This window comes from Ictidomys tridecemlineatus, chromosome 10 (genome assembly GCF_052094955.1).
Source record: "Ictidomys tridecemlineatus isolate mIctTri1 chromosome 10, mIctTri1.hap1, whole genome shotgun sequence".
Lineage (NCBI taxonomy): Eukaryota > Metazoa > Chordata > Mammalia > Rodentia > Sciuridae > Ictidomys > Ictidomys tridecemlineatus.
This window is the reverse complement of record NC_135486.1, coordinates 131,800,000-131,819,022: the sequence shown is the minus strand read 5'-3', so window position 1 is coordinate 131,819,022 and position 19,023 is coordinate 131,800,000. Positions and strand designations below refer to the sequence as shown.

The 19,023-nt window shown below is 51.5% G+C and overlaps 1 protein-coding gene across 4 annotated transcripts in view; it reads left to right on the top strand.

Annotated features, from left to right (window-relative positions):
* Vps35l (VPS35 endosomal protein sorting factor like) overlaps positions 1 to 19,023 on the top strand; it is a 108,065-nt gene that overhangs the window by 34,969 nt on the left and 54,073 nt on the right. For all 4 annotated transcript variants that reach the window (XM_013357874.4, XM_013357875.4, XM_040277385.2 and 1 more), the window contains 6 exons: positions 2,631 to 2,690; positions 7,759 to 7,855; positions 8,514 to 8,561; positions 9,687 to 9,780; positions 13,157 to 13,234; positions 13,640 to 13,762. In XM_013357874.4, the coding sequence (XP_013213328.2) occupies positions 2,631 to 2,690; positions 7,759 to 7,855; positions 8,514 to 8,561; positions 9,687 to 9,780; positions 13,157 to 13,234; positions 13,640 to 13,762 (500 nt within the window). The remainder of the gene's footprint in view (positions 1 to 2,630; positions 2,691 to 7,758; positions 7,856 to 8,513; positions 8,562 to 9,686; positions 9,781 to 13,156; positions 13,235 to 13,639; positions 13,763 to 19,023) is intronic.

Here is a 19,023-nt window from a genome sequence, read left to right as displayed (position 1 = left end):
CGTTTTTGGGGTTCCCAGCTCCCCTGTTAACGGGAAGTTGAGAGGGCGGGCAGGTGTGGGAAGGTATGTGGGGGTGTCGTCTGGTCTCTGGGTGGTTATGGTGGTTTGGCTGTTCTCAATCTGATCAGTGGGGGACACTAGGAAGGTGTCCTGTGTTGGTTTTACATATCACTTGGCTGGAGTGGCCAGTGCACACAGGGGATCTCTACTGGCACCTTCCAGGTCCTTTGGAATTGAACCGTGGGGACGTTTTACCTGTGACCCTGCACACAGGCAGGCTGCCTGGGCCCTGCCCGCCCTCCCCACTCAGAACAGGGCATCTGCAGGGCAGGGGTGCCGTTTGGTCTGCCCTGAGCGCCGTTCCTCAGGTCCACTGAGGCAGCCTCGTGGCAGGTGCTCACGGAGACTTGTGCTTTGGTGTTTGAGTTTGCAGTTTTTAGACGAGCAGCAGAGCCCTGCCCACCTTGGGTGGAAACACGGATCCTGTGGTCCCTCTCTTTTCACACACACTCTGCTCCATGAGATACGTGGTGGAGTAGGAGCAGGTGTCTGGGGTTGCTGATGATCAACAGGGGTTACAGCATCTTGCAGGGATGTGGGATGCAGCCCAGGAACGCACAGCGGGAGGCACAGGCCTGGCCTTTGTTGGGCCTCACTAGAGGCTGTGGGCACAGGTGGGCCTCTTGCTTCCCTGCCTGCCTCTCCTCTTCCAGAGTTGTAAGAACTTGAGCCTTGCTTTCTCCACCTAGGATTGGGTATGTCTCAAAATAGTTGTCCAGTAGTTTAACAAAAGAAAAAGTAGCTTGTTTGAAAATAACTTTTTAGTTTCAAGGCCCCTTAGACTTTAAGCGACATACAGCAGTTGTGTGTTTTACAAGCTAGTTTTAGAGATGGTAAGCTTTTGAGTAAGAGTAAAGGGTGTTTCAGCCGAGTCTGTTCTGTGCATGTGGGAGGTGAGAAGTGCCATTTGCTGGTGTGACTTGCTGTGTGAGGGCTGAGGCGAAACAGCCTGCAGCTGCTACTGGGCTCTGTGGGCATCATGAGGGATGTCTCTGTGCCAGGCGTGGCTGCCGTGGGGAGCCCAGAGCTCCAGTAACGAAAGAAAGCGGGCCTGCCAGGAAGAAGTGGCAGGTGGTGATGAGACCTGGGGCTTGTTTGCTGAAGCTTCCTGGGCGCTGAGCTCCCCTGGAGAGCCACAGACGCTCGGTGTCCCTGCTGCACCCCGACAGTTACGTCTGCACCTCCAAGGGTGGAAGTGGATGCCCAGGTCTTTGTAGGAGCCCCAGGTGCTCTGAAGGTGCAGCCAGGTGTGTGAAGAAGCGGGTTGGAGGGAGGTGGGATGTCTGTCACTGTTCCTAGATCCCAGAGTCCCTGGCATGTCCTCTACCAGTGGCTCTCACTCTTGAGTGTGTGGAAGGATCTCCCTTCACCGTGGTTCAAGGGCCACATTCCTGGTCAGCCGCCACTGTGGCCCAGCAGCCTGTGCTTCCCCCAGATCTTCAGTGACTGTAGTGCAGGCGGCTGTAGGAAGGCGCCAGGCGGTGTCCCACCTCACTCTCCTGACACTGGTGACATCATCTGATCCCAAGTCTCTGATCAGATGTGATCCTTCTGACTCCTCGTTTCCACTTACGGGGCAGTCTGCTCTTGGCTGCCCTGAGTAACGGGGGTCGGAAAAGGAGCAAGTACTCACAAACTGAAGGTGACTTGGGAGGGTCAGAAGATGAAGAGCTGTCATTTTTATCCCCGGTGTATTGATAGCATTTTCCAAAGTCCACATACAGAATAAATCTGCTTATGCTGGCTTTAGAGTCCAGAGTCCCCCTGGCTTCGTGGATGAGCTTTACGGGTGCACGGCCTTCGGATTTCCCGTCTCCCCCGGGGATACTGTGGGCTGCATCAGTGAACCTGAGTGGCGAGCTGGTGGCCCAGGGCCCCCAAAACCTGCAGTGTCCATTTGTCCAGCAACTGGGCACCCACTCCATGTCAGGTGTGGTCAGGGAGCAAGCACAGCCTCTGCCCTATGACGCTTGCTTTCCACTGATCCCGAATTCTAGCAGCCCTTGGCCCAGGCAGGCCCGGGAGGGAGGGAGGGAGGGAGGCTGATGCAGCCCCGCAGTGCACGCCCTCGGGGAGCGGCTGCTCAGCTGCTCCAGCTGTGTGTTGTCTGTAAGGATGGGGCCTCTCGTTGGCACATCATATGTGAAAATGTCAGTGTTTCGTGAGTTCTGGGTTTACTTGGTAACTAGTTTAAAAAAAAAAAAAAGGCCAAACAAGCCTGGTTTGAGGCTGGGTTCAGCCCATGGGCTGCCTCTGATCTAACAGAATGTAGAGGGTGGGACTGTTTTTACGTGGAGGAATTGGAGGCTCCATCGGCCTGAGTTTGAGTCAAAACTCTGCAGAGTAAAGTGGTCGCATTTCTTCCCCTCGCAGAAAGTGTAAGTCCCCTCTTTGATTAAAAGCCAAACAAAAATACCCCTGTGGCTCAACGTGCTGCCACTGGGTGGCAGCATGCTCTTACAAGTTCAAAGATGCCTGGGCCATGACGTGTCTTGTCTAATTAACAGACGTTTATTTAGTGTTTGCTCCTGTTGTGTGTGATGCTCACACCATCTGTTCTTTCCCTCCAGGAAAGCTGGTCTACGAGCGCATCTTCTCCATGTGTGTGCATAACCGCAGCGTCTTACCAGGTGACTCCGTAGCTGTTCTCTAGGTGATACTCTGCCCTGGGGTCGCAATTAGAGTGTTTTTATCAAGTCTGGATTTAGTGAGAACTGATAGTTTTTGTTGTGCTCAGAGTTAAAGGAACACGTTGGAAGATTTCTGATCATCTCAGTCATCCAAAAATGAGAGAAGGCTTTCAAATATGCAGAGCTAGGAATTTGGGCAAGTGGCTGGGATGTGCCCAAGTGGAAAGGCTCACAGTTAGACTCGGCCACACTCGACGCCAGCTCATTTCCTTGGCAGCCTTGACATTTGAGTACTGTCCCCCGCATCTTTCTTTCCCAGGAAACATTTCTTAAGGGGGCAAAAATCCAACTCTACACATATAAAAGAATGACATCAAATAAATCCACAGTAACAGAGGCTTTGAATCTACAGTCTGCATTAAATTTATTGCCAATTGGGTTTAATTCTCAGGTCATTATGGGGCAAGTGGGTGATGAATCTCTTGTCATAAAATGATGGTGGTGCGCACAACTCTCCGCCGTGGCCTCTTGTTGCTTTTACCCTCCTTTTAACTCTCAAGCTTGGTTAAAAGAGCGCAGCTTCTCATTTGCACAAGCCCTGCCTCCCTGTGTTCTGTGTTCCGAACAGCGGTACTTCCCAGGAGAGCAGGAGAAACTGTTCCTGAAAGCGACCCCTAACTTGACTCGTATTCTTCCTTTGTTCCTCCCTCCTCCCCTCGTCCTCTCCTCCTTCCTATCCTTCCATTCATCTACCTTTTAATGTTATTGAGGATTTGAAACATCTGGATCCTCTTGTTGAACTTGCCCTGGCCACCTGGGACTTCCCTGTGTTAAACCAGCAACAGCACACTTTAGCCAGCAGGTGGAATTAAATCCAAATGGGTGTTTTCTTTGGCAGCAGCAATCCCCCCCCAAACCCCCCGGTGCTGGGGCTCACCCCAGGGCCTCCTGCATGCTGGACACACACTCTTGCACTGAGAAACACCTCAGCCCAGCAGTTTTTAAAAGTTCTCTGATGCAGACTCATTTCTTCTGTTGTCATAAACTTAGCTACTTGGAGATCTCGGTCACTTGCCTTTGACTTTGTATCTACTAAATCATTTTCCTTCCTTATTTTCACTGACTGTCCAAACACTTTAGGGTGAAATAAGGAAAAATTACTGATAGACTCCCTGCCCAAACTGGGAAAGTTGAAAATTAGAGGTTGTTTAACATTCAATTTTCATTCTTGAATAAATGTATTAATTGGCAGTTTTATCGCTAAAATTCTTTTCAAGCATATTTATTTTTTACCTGGAGCCCTGCAAATCAGGCTTTTGTTCTCTCTTGAATGATCTCTTCATTTTTTTTTCCTTTCAGTTAACATCTTCATCTGTGTGTTTTTCCTGTGATTCCAAGAACGTGAAAGGGGAAGGGGCAGACTTGGCTCAAAATTGCCACTGATACAGGGGACAGCTCTTAACCAGAATCAGGAGGGAAGCTTTGAAATCCACCCTGCATAATTCTGCCTAAAGAAATTACATAGAAAGAAACGTCCAGTGGCATGTGTGCCCATTCTTTCCGTTTGAATCAAGTTCTGCGTGGTGAATTTAATACTGGGCTCTTTGCCTTCAGGAGTTTTGACTGAGGTTTAGCCCTCATGTGTTCAGAGTGGTCCGAGTGTCCGAGGTGTCCTTGAGACGTGCACATGTCAGACTGGTCATTGTTTCCCTCTGGGGGTGGGGTGTTTTTAATTTTATTTATTTTTTTAATGCTTTTTGGTTAACGATGCACCACCACGATACATGTTGACATAACGACAAAAGTATGCAACCCAACCTGCTCCAGTGCTGTCCCCAGCACCCCCATCCCTCTTCAGTCCTCCTGCAGGGTACGGTTTCTTGACCCAGCATCTCCTCTGCAGCAACCATGTACTCCAGGAGATCAGCCGTATTTCCAACTTGGAAGAAGGAATCTGGATTTGTGCATTGTTCCATCACCTGAGCATCCCACCTTCCAGTTCCCTGGCTGACGTGGGCTGCTTCAGGATAAGTAGGGGCCTCAACAGATCAGCTTTTCAGGTGCACACACGCTGAGAGGCTGTCGTGTGCCTGTGAGTGCTGTTCTGTGAAGGTGGTGGCGACTTGGTAGTGAAGGAGAGCTGGACTCGTGAGTCTCTTCCCTCCTCCTGAAATACCACAAAAGTCCAGGATTTTTTTTTTTTTTTTTTTTAACAAAAGCACCATAAAAGATAAGCGGGAACTGGAGGGATCATCTCTGTTACATCAAAGTCTTTTCTCAATTTCCAGATTTTGAAACCATTCTTCATATACCGTCCCAAGTGCCAAAGTACGAATCATGTCAGCTGTGCCATTCCTCTGCCCAGAACCCTCGGGTTTCCATTGCTCTTGGGGGGTAGGAGCCTTCACCAAAGCTGCAGTCCTGCTGTGATGCCTGCTTCTCCCTTCCTCTGCACCACGCCGTCGTGCTTCCTGTTCTTTGACCACACCACCGTCATGCTACCCCGGGGCCCCTTACACTCACTGTTTCTTCTCCCTGGAATATATTTCCTTCACATCTGAGCATGGCTGGCTCTCCTTCACGACTTGGGGCTCTGCTCAGATGCCACGTCTTCAGGGGTCTTCTCCAGCCACCCATGTAGTGAGCCCTTCCCATTTCTGACTTGTCACTATTCTATGCCTTTCTGTCTTTTGTAATACTGACTACCTTCGTAAATGTCCTGAAGACATCTTGTGTCTTAGGCATGGTGGACTTCCAAAGTCCAGAACGCTACTTTTAGTTGACTCTTAAGGCATTGTTTTGAGCAAATGAAGAGGGGAAATGTACTTTTTAGTTTGTTGTAAGACTTTCAGTCCTGTATAACCCAACCCTTTCTTGAATAAGAAGGAAAGCCTAAAGGGGGCTGGGGATATGGCTCAGCTGGTAGGTAGAGTGCTTGCCTCACATGCCCAAGGCCCTGGGTTCAATCCCCAGCACTGCCCCCCCCCCACAAAAAAAGGAAAGCCTAAAGACTTGTGCCAGTGTGCAGAGATTGTGGTGTAGCTTGCCGTTAATGTGCGCTGTATGCAGATTGTTTAGCTTGCAGTTAATGGGGGGTGTGCAGATTGTTGTGTAGCTTGCAGTCAGTGTGCATAGCTCAGAACAGCTTGCTTAGCAAGAGTTGCAACTGGAATCGCTGATTTTTCCACCCTTTGCCAAGTCTCCGTTCCTTCAATGAGAAGGAGTTTCATACAGAACCCCAGAGACCTATTTTTGCTTTTGGTTTCAAGCCTCATGATTCAGTCCTATGAAGGGAAATCAGTGCCACCACTCCCTCTCCCAAAAGACAAGATTGACAAATGAATCTAAGAATAACCCGCATCTTTTCCTGGGGGAATCTCTTGAAACTTAGGGGAAGAAAGTTACTTTGTGTGTGTGAGTTCAGAGAGGGGAAAACGGTCCTTCTCCATCTTTATGAAAATGGCAGGCAGATAGCACTTGAATGATAGAAGCGAGCCAGACGCCCCACGTAGGTAAGCACTTGAGATTGCGGTCTCAGAATACTGCAGTTGCCATTAGTGACTGCTCTCTGCTGGAGGGGGACCCGGAGGTTTATCTTTTTTGCTGATTCCATGGGAATTTTTGATCACCTTCATCACATACCACTGATGGCAGAGTCTGGCAGAGTCGGATGAAAAAAATGCCACGGCAGAACAGGACGAGAGCTCTGTGCTAAGAGTCCCTGCCGTGTTCTGAAGTAACTAGCTTCTCCCGTCTTGATTGAATTCTAAAAGTCTAAACCACACCCAGTCGTGGGTTGGGGCTCTAATCTTGGCCAAAACCATGCAGACAGGTCCTTTTCCTGTGAGTTCAACCGTGGTTGTGTGGTCTTGATAAGTTGCTTCTTTTTTTTTTCACATTCTTTTCCTTATTTGTCTTTAGAAGAAAGATGGTAACCTGAGAGTGGTGGTGTACACCTGTGATCCTAGAGACTCAGGAGGCCGAGACTGGAGGATCACAAGTTTGAGGCCAGCCTGGACAAATTGGGCCCTGTCTCAAAAAATGAAAAGAGCTAGGCATAAAGCTCATTGATAGTCCTTGCCTAGTGTGTGCAGACCCCATATTCAACCCCAGCACCACCAACGATGGGTGGATGGATGGATATCTCAAGATTAGGCCTGGCTGCCAGAGCTGAAAAACTCAATAAAGGAGGGTCAGGGATGGTAGGGCAGGTAGCCCATGGTACCAAGCATGTGTCTTATTGGTCTCATGGATCAATGTAGCTGCAGAGGTTCCAGCAATAATATCTGTGTTGTAGTCAGCAGGCAGGAAAGAGGAATGTGGGAGGGGAGTCCCCTCCCTTAAAGATATTTCCCGGAAGTTGCATTTTTATATTCTGGGACTAAAACATGACCACACGAAGCTGAAAGAACGCCAGTATCCGGATAGAAAGAAAGGAGACCTCTATTGTTAAAGAGGAAGAGAATAGATAGTGGAATAAACTGGCAGCTTCACCATGAGATGACTCGAGTCCTGAACTGGTATTGAGCTGGCAGCTCCACTCGGATTCTCACCTCGGGGCCTTCACTTCAAGTCTAGCCCACACGATGCCCAGGGCAAAAGCTTAGATCGTATTTCATACTATACTTGTAGATGCCTAAAGCATCTGTAATCCTCGGTTGTCAGTTAGCCCCAGAAGCTCTGGGTTGATTGGAGGCAGAGGCCGAGAACAGCCCGCAGGGCCAGACCTCGTGGTTTGTACTCCAAGAATGGGTCTTGGGCAAGGTTCTGAACTCCCCTGAGCCTCGGTCTCTGCATCTGTGAGAGGATGATGGACGGCATACCTCTGAGAGGTATTGTGGGGGTTAGGAGAGTAAATGTGGGTAAGGCACTCCGCACGGTGCCGGCACTTAGAGCACACCACCGTTGTCTCTGGCTTCCTGCATAATGCTGGTGTCCTCGGAAGGAAAGACGGAGGACCGTGCCTCCCACGTTCTGAGCCTTAGTGATGTTTTCCAGCCCGAGGACCCCATGGCAGCTGTCAGAGGACCTGAGATTTAGGAGGTGACGGGGTTGCCTTGTGTTGCAGATCACTTTTCTGCAGAGAACGTGAGCGACACGGCCAAGGAGACGTGCCTGAACTGGTTCTTCAAGATCGCCTCCATCAGGGAGCTCATCCCCAGATTGTATCCTTTTTCTGTCCAGTGATTTCCAAGACGGTGGGAAGAGCTGCACTGTAGGTCGAAGCCTGCGACAGGTTGCCCTGAAGCTCCGTCGGAAACTTGGTCCTGCTCGGGCCTCCAACCGGAGGAGGCAGGGCAAGCCCCGTCTCGGGGCCGCCTTAGACTCGGGCTCTGTCTGGCTCTGAATATGGTGCCGTGCGTCAGGCCTTCTCTTCAGCAGCACTCCCACCTTCTCTCGGAAGACGCTTCATGTCTGTGTTTTCTCTGGTTCCCAAAATGTGAAAACGCAAGGTCATGCTTTTCTGCACCAGTGTCGGTTTTGAAGAACAGAGTTTGATTTGTAGGCAGATTGTATCTTGGTTATGTAAAGTTCATTTTTTCCCCACAAAACCTTGGCTGGAAATGCTCAAAACCCACTTTGAATTTCGCTCTGTGACCATGAACCAACACATGACATTTTCCAAAACTTATTTTAAACAAGTTTGAAGCCATGAGAACCCTAGATAAAAAAAACACCGGCCCCAGGCGGCCTGGGCGCTCTGGATGGGTGAAGGCCCTCGGGCCCCTCTCCTGGGGCTTGCCTGACCTCTGTCTGGAGCCGTCCCTGCCCACAGGGGACAGCCGTCTGGAAGTTGATTTCCTTAGTGGCGTGTTCTCGTAGCTACGTGGAGTCCTCCATCCTGAAGTGTAACAAGTTCCTCTCCAAAACGTAAGGCTCCTCGTTGGCGTCCAAGCCATGACACTCCTAGAGGTCTCTCGTGTAAACCCACGCGAATGGGTGGTGTGGGTGGCCGAGCTCATGAGCGCGTCCTGGACCCGATGCCAGTCGTCTTCTCCGGTTTCTGGGTCCAGCCACGTGCACACAGGGTTCTGCTCCATTGCACCTGAACAGGGATGAGCCCGAGGGCCAGGGGAGGTCAGTTGAGTTTCTCGTGGCAGACGGGCTCTGCGGCATCTGAGCCCTGGCTGTGCGTTACCAGCTCTGGTCTTGAGCAGGTCTCTGAGCCTCGGTCTCCCCTCCTTGAGGGCGTGGCCCTGAGTGCACAGGCCTTGGAGCTGCACCGTGGCCCTGTCCCTCTAGGCCCACGTGGCTGCTCTTAAAGGTGGTGGTGGTGGAAGTAGAGGCCTTGACCCTGGGGCTGGGGTCTGTTGTGGACGTGGATCTGTGAGCAGGTGACAGGCTGAGGGAGACCAGATCTGCATTCTGCTCAGCTGGGCAGTGCCTCCTGCAGGCCTGAGACCGAGTCGCGGCTCTCCACAGATCGCTACTTTGATTGGATTTAGAATTTTTTTTAAATGTGTGATTTGGATCTGGGGACATCTGGGACAGTTTGGGGGATAACAGTGTCTAAAAGTCATCTTTTCTCATCAGGTTGGGGAGGAGAACCCCCCAGGCAGAGGGCAGTCCGTGCGGAGGGAGGAGTGAGCTGTAGTTCCCACTAAGGGGCGGGGTGTCCAGGGCCAGGCCCAGAGGCCAGGTCGTTCTGAAGGACTGTAGATACGCAGAGGAGATCCAGGGGTGACCAGCTGATGGAAAATCGAGGGACAGAACTGTTAGAATTAGTAAAGTAACTGTGACCTCAGGCAGGAGCATGAAGGTGAGCCTCCCGCTGGGTGGGTGCTGGGGAGGAGCCGGACCCCCAGGAACTCCACCGGGAGAGGAGAGCTTGCTGCTTTCCCTTAGAAAGACTGAGACTGACCTTGATTTCTTCCTGAAACTTGGTTGGTTTGTTTATTTTCCTCCCCTAAATTTAGGAAGCTTCACTTTATTTTAAGAACAGAATAACAGGAGTTCTCCCCCGGGTGTGACGCTGCGCTTTCCTGTCGCCCACAGGGGGATCTCGGAATGCCTGCCCAGACTGACCTGCATGATCAGAGGCATCGGGGACCCGCTGGTGTCCGTGTACGCCCGCGCCTACCTGTGCCGGGTAGGCGCTCTCCGCTCACAGACGGGTAGCCCCTGCTGGTCTCCTTCCCCCGCCTCGGAGGGGGACTTCATTAGCTGCTAATTTTAGGACACAGCTCTTCCACAGAAAGTAGAGCTTGAGGATTTCTTTTAAAAGTTAATTTTAAAACGGACCAACTTGCTCTGACTGGAATTAGGGGACAGTGAAAGTCATCTGGGGACACACGGTGTTCAGCATTGCGCCTCGGTTCTCGCCGGGACCCTGCTCGCCCTTTCACATCCAAGTCGCTTTTCAGGCTTGAGGCGCACAGTCCCTTTGCCTTGAACTTGATGCTGTGTTTTGGGGTTGTTTTTTTTTGTCCCTGTTGCAGAGTTGGCTTAGTGTAGCAGGTTGCCTGTCCCCTGTGACTGCAGGCCACAGGGTCTGTTTTGCCTGGCCCCAGGGCTGCAGGCCTGGCTTAGGCTGCTGCCCGGGGAACTGGGGGAACTGGTAGTCAGTTGGCGTTTTCTCCAAAGCACCAAGAGGACTTCAGACCACCACGTTTTGCATATTTGATAAACGAATCTATGGGGAACGTGGGGCCTTCCTACCAGGGCCTTGCCTCCATCAGGGTGCCCCAATACTGGGTCCTCCCAGTGCTATACACCTTTAGCCAGCCATTGTCCTTGATGAGCCACACACTCCTGGGGGACAGAGCTGTGGTCAGACTCCGCCACAGGCACTGAGGTGTTCGTTTACAGGCAAGATCAAGCAGCCTTGGAGTTGCTGCCGTGGTCTCAGGCGTCACAACACCTCAGTCACTGTCCTCGGTGCAGAGCGCCCATGGATCATGAAGCCTGCCTCTCCATTCAGGGGCCTATGTCCAGAGGCTCACAGGCAGCAGCATCTTGCCATGGGAGAGGCCTTTTCCATCCAGGATGCCAGGCGTCTCAGAGCTTTGCCTTTTGAATACATTGACACCGAGTACTCCAGAGGCGGAGCCTGCTGAGGCCTGTGTGCACGCTCTGCTGACCCTGTTGGAGGTGCCAGGCCCTCCTTGTTGGTGTGCGCGCCATTGCCTTTCCCCTATGGAACACGCGGATTTTTTGAATGCACCTTGATTTTGGTTGAGTAATAAACTAGACTTAGATAAAGCCAGTTGTGGTGCACGCCTGTGATCCCAGCTACGGAGGAGGCTGAGGCAGGAGGATCACAAGTGCCAGGCCAGCCTGGGCAGCTTAGCAAGAGCCTGTCTCCATCCTTTTCTTAAAGGATGGGGTGTAAGTCTGGTGGCAAAGAGCTTGTCTGGCATGCGTGAGGTCCTGGTTTCCATCCCCAGCACCCCCAAAAAGAAAAAAAGAATCACTATCTTACAAAGACGGTTCTGCAAATTGATTTCCAATTTCAAGAGAAATTGAAAAGGGAGGAAATAGACCTTTCTTCTAAACCTGTTGAGTTTTAAAGTCTGAGGCGAGGTTCATGAGCTAGGGAAAAGGTAATACTTGGTGCATATCAGTTGCCTTTGAATGGCAGGTGCCACTCTGAAACAGTGACAATGAGAAGGTGCTAAGGACAGAGCAGACCCACCCTGGGAGGCTAGTGAGCAAATGCCCTGCACCACTGTGATCATTCTCGTCAGGGTCACCACTGCATCAATCCCCTGGCCCGTTAGTTACTCAAGTCTTTGAACATAAGAGTAATAGAGCCTGTGCCGTAGGATTCTTTTCAGTTGAAAGCATTGAAAACCTAATTTATACTCTCCAAAGCCCCCAGGGATCTCTTGGCTTTTGTGTCTGGCGAGTGCAGGGTTGTGCAGGGATGGCTAGATCTAGCGCCTCAGAGAGGCTTGTCAGGAATTGACTCTCTCCATTCTGAGACTTGCTCTTTACATATGTTAGCTCACAGCCACTCCAGGCTTCCTACCAACTTTACAAACCCTGTTGGAAAGCGTGCTTTTCCCGAGTGGGTCCAGTCGGAGTCTCAGCTGATTCCAGTGGACCCTGTTGAGTCATTTGCGGATCCCTGGATCCATCCCTATGACCGTGGCGTGGGATATGCGCCCGCTCCTGGGACTCGTGGTCTGAGGAGAAGGTTCCAGTCCCCAAAGACAGTCCAGTTTGCTGGTGGCAGAAGCAGAAGGGCAGGCGGGAATCAGAAGCAGCTACCCTGGCTGCTCTGGGAAAATGTCTTAGACCCAGGTTTCCAAGCTGCCATTTGGCTTGAGAAGAGAAACACAGGCAGCGAGTGGGTGGGGCGTGGGGGGAGCCCAAGCTGTTCTTAAGGGAACGTGTGACGAGCTCCTCCCCTTAGCCCCTCCCCTTAGCCGTTGCCCTTTTAGCTCATCTCCACTGCTGTCCCCTGGGCCAGCCTTTGCTGTCACCTAACAGATAATTACTGTCTGCCACGGTATGATTAAGTGGAAGGAAGGCAGCAGCATCTGAGGTTCCTTGTGGGTAGTTTTAATGTGTGCTTGTCCTCAGAAATATCCCTTCCTGTCCCCAGGGGCCAGAGAGCTGCTCTGGCCTTTAACCCCAGTGGTTCTCAAAAGTTCTTCCCAAAGGGATTGTTGACTTGCGAGACCTCTGGGCAGGGAGAGCTGTGGGAGAATCTGTCCCCCACGGAAGAAATGGGCCCTGGAAGCGGCTGCCCTGAGCACGTGTGGAGGTGGAGCAGCAGCTGGAAGGAGGGCCTCTGAGGAGCTCGGGCTTTGGCTCTGAGCAGGTTCACTCCCTGAGCAGCGCAGACCTTCCCTGCCACGCCCCCCCTTCTCCCCGGGCTCCGCCGCCTTGTGTACAGGCAGCCGACGACTTCAGCTAGAAGGGGTCACGAGCAGCCTCTGGGTGCTGAACTCGTCAGGCTTCCTGCTCGTGTGTAAGTCTGTCTCCATGACCGATGGCGGAGAACGGGCCTGGTTGGCGCCGTGGCGGCACGGCCCCTAGGGCAATCCAGGCCGACCTTTGTTTGGGTTGGGGAAGGGGATGGACCTCAGGCAGAAGCACACTGTCCACTCAGCTGTACCCAGCCCCCTCTGTAACCTTCAGTGTCCTCTGATACGTACAGGCCCCTGCATGTGATTGTCATCTTACGTTCTGAGGCGAGGGGTCACTGTAAACCTCGTCTCGAGAGTGCAGCCCTCCTTGGGGCTGTATTGGTCTCTTGGTCATCTGCTCAGATACATCCATTACCTTCAGGAAATTGTGAAGATGAAGACTGTAAACGTCTATTTTTTATTACAAATGGCTTTGGTGGTTTTTTTCCCCTAAAAATAATGCATTTATTGAAGTGGAAAAGACACGAAGTTCACTTTTGGGACTTTTCAGGTGTCATGTCTGTATGGTTTACACTTACAGAAATGGCCTCACACTGCCTGTGTCGTGTGCAACCTGTTCTTAGGTAATTGCGTTTTGTTTGGCTGCAGGTGGGAATGGAAGTAGCGCCACATCTCAAAGAGAGCCTCAATAAGAACTTCTTTGACTTCCTCCTCACGTTTAAACAGGTACGAGCACCCTGTGAGGTGACGGTTATGTGACGGTGAACTCTTGAAACCCAGTGGGTTTTCCTCGCCGAGAATGCCCTTGAGCCCTTGACACCTGCGGACCCCAGGAGACGGCAGGAGCGTCTGCCGTGGGCCGCTGGGCGATTGACGGCTCAGACCCAGCTGAGCTTTCCTGTGCGTGGGTCACAGAACCCGTCTCCACGTGGCCAGCCCAGCTTCCTGGCATCTGCTGGCTGTTTTTGTCGGGTCAGTTTCCACAGCTCACATTCCCAGAGCGGCTCAGCTCAGTTGGAAATTAAAAACCAAAAACGCCAACTAAGAAACCAGGCCATCCCCGTGGGTCGCCCAGAACCTTCTGGCGGGGACGGGCATGAGCCATGTGCTCTCTTGTTGTGTTCCCTGTAGATTCACGGAGATACGGTCCAGAACCAGCTGGTGGTCCAGGGGGTAGAGCTCCCCTCCTACCTCCCCTTGTACTCTCCTGCCATGGACTGGATCTTCCAGTGCATCTCCTACCACGCCCCCGAGGTAAGTGCCCTAGTCTCAGCAGACACTCACCTCCAGGGACGGATGCTAAACCCCTCTGTCCTCCGTGGTGTGACAGCCCCTGCCCGTGGGCCAGATGTTAAGAGGTCTTTCCCAACAGCTACAGTGACGTCCGAGCCAGCCCACCCGCACAGAGGGCTCAGCACCGAGGCTGGCGCAGTGCTGAGCGCCCCTCCTAGGTTGTCTGGTTGAGTGACTGTGACCTAGGTTGTCTGGTTGAGTGACTGACTGGTTGAGCTTCCTGTGAGGGTGCACAGCTGGAAGGCGGTCGCCCAACACAGACCCCTGGAGTCCAGCTGCAGGGTTGGCACTCTGCTGTCTCTTCACTTACCCTGCCCGTGACCTGCCATTTGCTCATAATCCAGCAAAGTCGATTGAGCAGGTCAGGAACTCCTCTGTTCTATGGAAGGAAAGCTGGATTCAGATTTTTGAGATTCCTTTTGCTAATCTAGGTGTTAACATGACATAGTCATAGCAGAAATCCTTTTTCTTCCCTGAGATATAGAAGCAGTGTCAGTAGAACATGAGCCCAGATCGCTGTGACTGAGACAGGTAAAGCTGCCCTCATCCTCCCTTTAGTAGATTACACTCCCAACACCTGTAATCCCAGCTATTTGGCTAGAGAGGCTGAGACAGGAGGATTTGCAAGTTTGAGGCCAACCTAGCAACTTAGACTATTTAAAAAAAAAAAAAAAAGTACTGGGCATGTAGTGACTGAACTGGCCCAGTAAGTGTGAGGCCCCAGTTCAATCCCAAGTACTGCCAAAAAAAAATGGGGGTGAGGGGCCTTGGGAGAGAAAGGGAGACTTCAAAACAATATGTGGAGTGAAACAAATCCACAGGCATCTGCCTTGTTCCGAAGTGCTGCCAACACACATCCGAAGCCCTTCCAGGAAACAAGAACACAAGCCGTGGCTCTGACTGGGCAGTCCCACCTTCCTGAGTTTTCCTGTGGAAGTAGGTACATAAACAGACACAGGTTGGCTTGTGCTACTTCAAGACTGGAGGTGACCGTATCAGGCTTGGTTAAGCTCTAGTGTAGTGTTGTGCGTTCAGCGGGATGTCCTGGGGCCCCCTGAGACAGTGAGAATCTGGGGTTGTCTCACATGCTGACACGAGGGCATTCCCAGCGTGTGGCTGGGTGGAATTGTTGCGCTTGGTGCTCTGGGTGACTAAGCTGCTGTGTGGCCTGATGTGCAAGGAGGGCTCTCGCTGGGGCGCCTGGGCCTGCCTCTCAGCTCGGGGCAGCCCTGTGGGAAGGCGGAGGTCAGCTGACATGCCCTCGCCACTCCAGGCCTGGAGGATGACACCGTGACCCGTTTCCTCGTCTGTTAGGAGGATTAAACAAGATGGCGCTCTTCCGGTGCTTCCTGTGGTCCTCATGGTACTTGAGGATTGTGCTGAGGCTGGAGAGCTGGGGAGGGATGGGGAGTAGGCTGGGACCATCTTATTTTTCTTTGCCCGTCTGCTTGCTAGCTTTTCAGCAGATGTGCCCTGCTTGTCGTATTACAAGTCCTAAAACCTGAGGGAAAAACAGGGACAGCTTGTATTTTAGGTGAATTTTTTTTTTAAACCATTAAACAAATTGCTTTTACGTCAAGCCAGGGTAAGGGGAAGATTGTAAATTTGCTGCCTGCTCTCTGGTCTGCAGTGGAGGCTCGGCAACCACCTGCTGTCTCCAGACTGGGAAGGGGTACCATGAGCTTGACCAGAGAAGGAACTGCCTTGTATTCCACTGAGTGACTCGGACATTAAGATTGTCATGTTGAAAATGAGAACACTTAATTTTTTCCTCCTTATTTTAATGAAAGGCAAAATCGGATTAAAAACAAAAGGTACATGTCATAAGGCACCTTTTTATTTTAAGCATCAGGAATCTCAGAGGGTGGCAGAAGCTGGGAATAGAACTTTCTCAGGGAGTACAGCTCTAGGAAATCATCATTGCACTAGGAGAAATGATTAAAAAAATCAGGTCACCGAATAATAATAAACTCTGCTTCTTGGGGCACTTAAACAAGGGACCCATAGTGTCTTGTTAAAAATAAATTGATTTTCAAAATGCAGGAGGATTGTCAGTATGGGGGAGGTGTTGAAGGCCCATGTGACAGCTGGATGTCTAAGCTCTACCCCCCCCCCTGCCACTACGGGGTTGAACCCCGGGGTGCTTTACCACTGAGCCACGTCCCCAGCCCTTTTTATCATTTTGAGACAGGATCTTGCTAAGATGCTTAGGGTCTCACTAAGTTGCTGAGGCTGGCCTCAAACTTGCATTCCTCCTGCCTCTGCCACCTGAGTTACTGGCATTACAGGTGTGGTCACTGCCCAGCCACACTTTAAAGCTCTTTGACAATGGTTGGTAAGAATCAATGGGGACAGGCCTCCAAAATAGAGGTTTGTAAGTATAATAAGTAAAAATGGACTATGCCTTATTTGAGGCATATTCTGCCTAGGAAAAGGCATTTTATAAAACTGGCTTTTAGATAAGAAAAAATAAATCCCTCAATAAGCCACTTGTCATTGTCACTCAGTGGCTGTTGGGGACAGGGTGGGAGATGCAGAAGGAAGTTGTAAGTTTTGTCTGGTGTGGAAGGGTCCTGGCTGGGTCGTAGGATGCAGGATGGAGACACTGCAGAAGGGAGAGGAAGGTACGTCCTGAGGCTGCACAGGCAGCTGGGCAGACCTGTCACACCTTGGGCTGCTTGACTTCCCTGTGCCTTAGTTTTGCCAACTGTAACATAGGACTCAGCAGGACCTTCCTCTGCAGGCCACTGCGGTGGTAGCTGTCACAAAGCACATCAGCATGGTATTTGTGGGCGGCCCAGCAGGCCTGAAGCACATGGCCCAGCTGACTCGAAGGCCAGGTGACCAGCAGGGGAAAGGGCCTGTCCATAGAGCAGGCCACAGGCATGGGAGGGGCCTGCGTTGCTGGGAGTGGAGCAGGTTGCGCTGGACCAGCTGCAGAGGCCTGAGGGGCTGTGGCGAGGGCAGGGAGCTCCTGAAGGGCTGACCGGGAGGGCTTTGGAGAAGGTGCTCTGGCAGAGGCCCCCAGTGGAAACTGAACCCAGGAGGTGGATGGAGGAGAGCGAATTTCCCCATCAGAAAAGAATTGCTAGTCAAAGTACAGAATCGGAATAAGAAAGGCTGGAGGCCCAGCCTGGGAAGCCGGCTTGGCGAGCCGTGGGCCTTGACGTCACTGGTGGACTCCCTTCCCGCGTTCCTCCCTCCCCGCCTCCCCGTGTGTGTGTGTGTGTGTGTGTGTGTGTGTGTGTGTGTGTGTGTGTGTGTGTGTGTGTAAAATCCTGGGAGTTTTTCCCTGTGACTTTATGAGCCTCCCTAACTCAACCTCCTCGTGCCTGCTCCTGCCTGTGGTCACGTCACGCTCGCTCTGGCCATTGCTGGTCACACCAGTGAGCGAGTAAAGGGAGTGAGTGGGTCAGACATGGAGCGGGGTGGGCAGCGGGGGAAGGCTGAGCTGCTCTGTCCTCTTGGCAGGGGGGTCCTCCATGGCGCTGTGCTCAGTTGTCTCTGCTGTGTGCCCTTATCACCCGTTTGACAGTCGGGCACCGAGGCATAGAAGCTTGCTTAGGGTCCGGGGTCAGGCCACTCAGCCTCTTAGCAGAACTCTGAAACCAGGGATGTGGCCTTGATCTGACTCTTTCTGTACTTCTGAAGTAGGTAAATAGGCCCTTAAAAAAAAACCCAAAAAACAAAACAAAAACAAAAAAACCTAATCCAGAGGTGGAAAAAGGTAAAGCCATCAGGTAAGTGTGGTTATCCAAACCCGCGCATACTGATGACGCGTCGTAGAATTAGACCCAAAGACAGAAGAAATAGTGAGTTAACGGGATTGTGGCAGTGCCGAGTCGTGACTTGACAATGCACAGGTTACGTAAGATGTCACCTTTGAAGGAAACCAAGTGACGGATACTGAGGACCTCTGAACTATTTTTGTGATCGCTTCTAGTCTATAATTAGTTAAGAAGTTGCTAAGCATTCATCAGCCTAGGGGAAGCTTGGAAACTAACCTATCCACTGTGGGATTCCCCGGCCATTAAACAGGATGAGGTATGTGGGTGCAGTGGCGCACACCTGTAATCCCTGTGGCTCGGGAGGCTGTGGCAGGAGGATCCGGAGTTCAAAGCCAGCCTCGGCAACTTAGACCCTGTCTCAAAATATAAAAAGGCCAGGGAGGTGGCTCGGTGGTTAAGCACCCAGTACCAAAAGGTGGGTTCCCGTGTCCTGACCCAGGAGGGGGTTCCCACCCTAGATTCTTAAGTGGGAAGAGCATGGTGCAGCCAGCGTGTGTAAGATCATCCTGTTTTTGTAGATCGAAAACAAAATTGGCTGCTGCAGTAACAGCTGTGTACCTGCAGGGCGTAGGCACAGTGCAGGAGGATGAGCAGGGGGTGTTGATGGTGATGGGGGGGGGGGCCTGCGGGGAGGGAGCGCTCCCGCTGCTCGCGCTACTACTTGAACTTGCGTCTACACTCATTTCTTATTTTTATAGTTTCATAAAAACAAATGTCGTGTAAATAAATGAAATGTGGGGCCAAGAGCAGCAGGGACAATGGCCTCAGGGAAAACGAGGCCGCCTTGCCCAGCCCCAGGCTCCGGTGGGTCTGGGCCGTGAGCTCTGCGGGGCACTGGGCTAGTTTCCAAGATGCTATTCATCTGGTTCTTGCCAAAGATAATCAAGCCTGTCACTTCTCGGTGAAAATAAATAAATAGAAACAACCTCCAACAGACCTGCGTGGGATCCAAAATAGTGGGCTCCCTGAATCTTACGAATGTCCCTGTATTTCTATACGAGATGGTCTGTGTTTTCCCTTCATTTCTATGCATTTTTTTTTTTTGTGTGTGTGTGTGTGTGTGTGTGAGAGAGAGAGAGAGAGAACTTTTTAATGCCTTTTTTCCTTGTTCTAACAAGTGTTTTTTTCGTTGTAGTTATACATGACAACGTATTTTGACACATACGTGGAGCATAATTTCCCATTCTGTGGTTGTGCATGAGGGGAGTGAAGCATGTGTCTTATGTTTATTGTTTTGTCCATATGTTGGCGTTTGCCCCACTTGGTCTTTGGAAGAGCTGGGTCGCGGCATCTCCTGTGCTGGTGTGCTGCTGCCCTGTCGGTGATCCCCTGTGTGCTGGGGAGTACTGCTGTGATAATCGTATAGAATTTCTTCCCTTTCCCCAGCCCTTTCTGGAATAACACTTTGGTATTGGTATTGGTGGTCAGAACAAC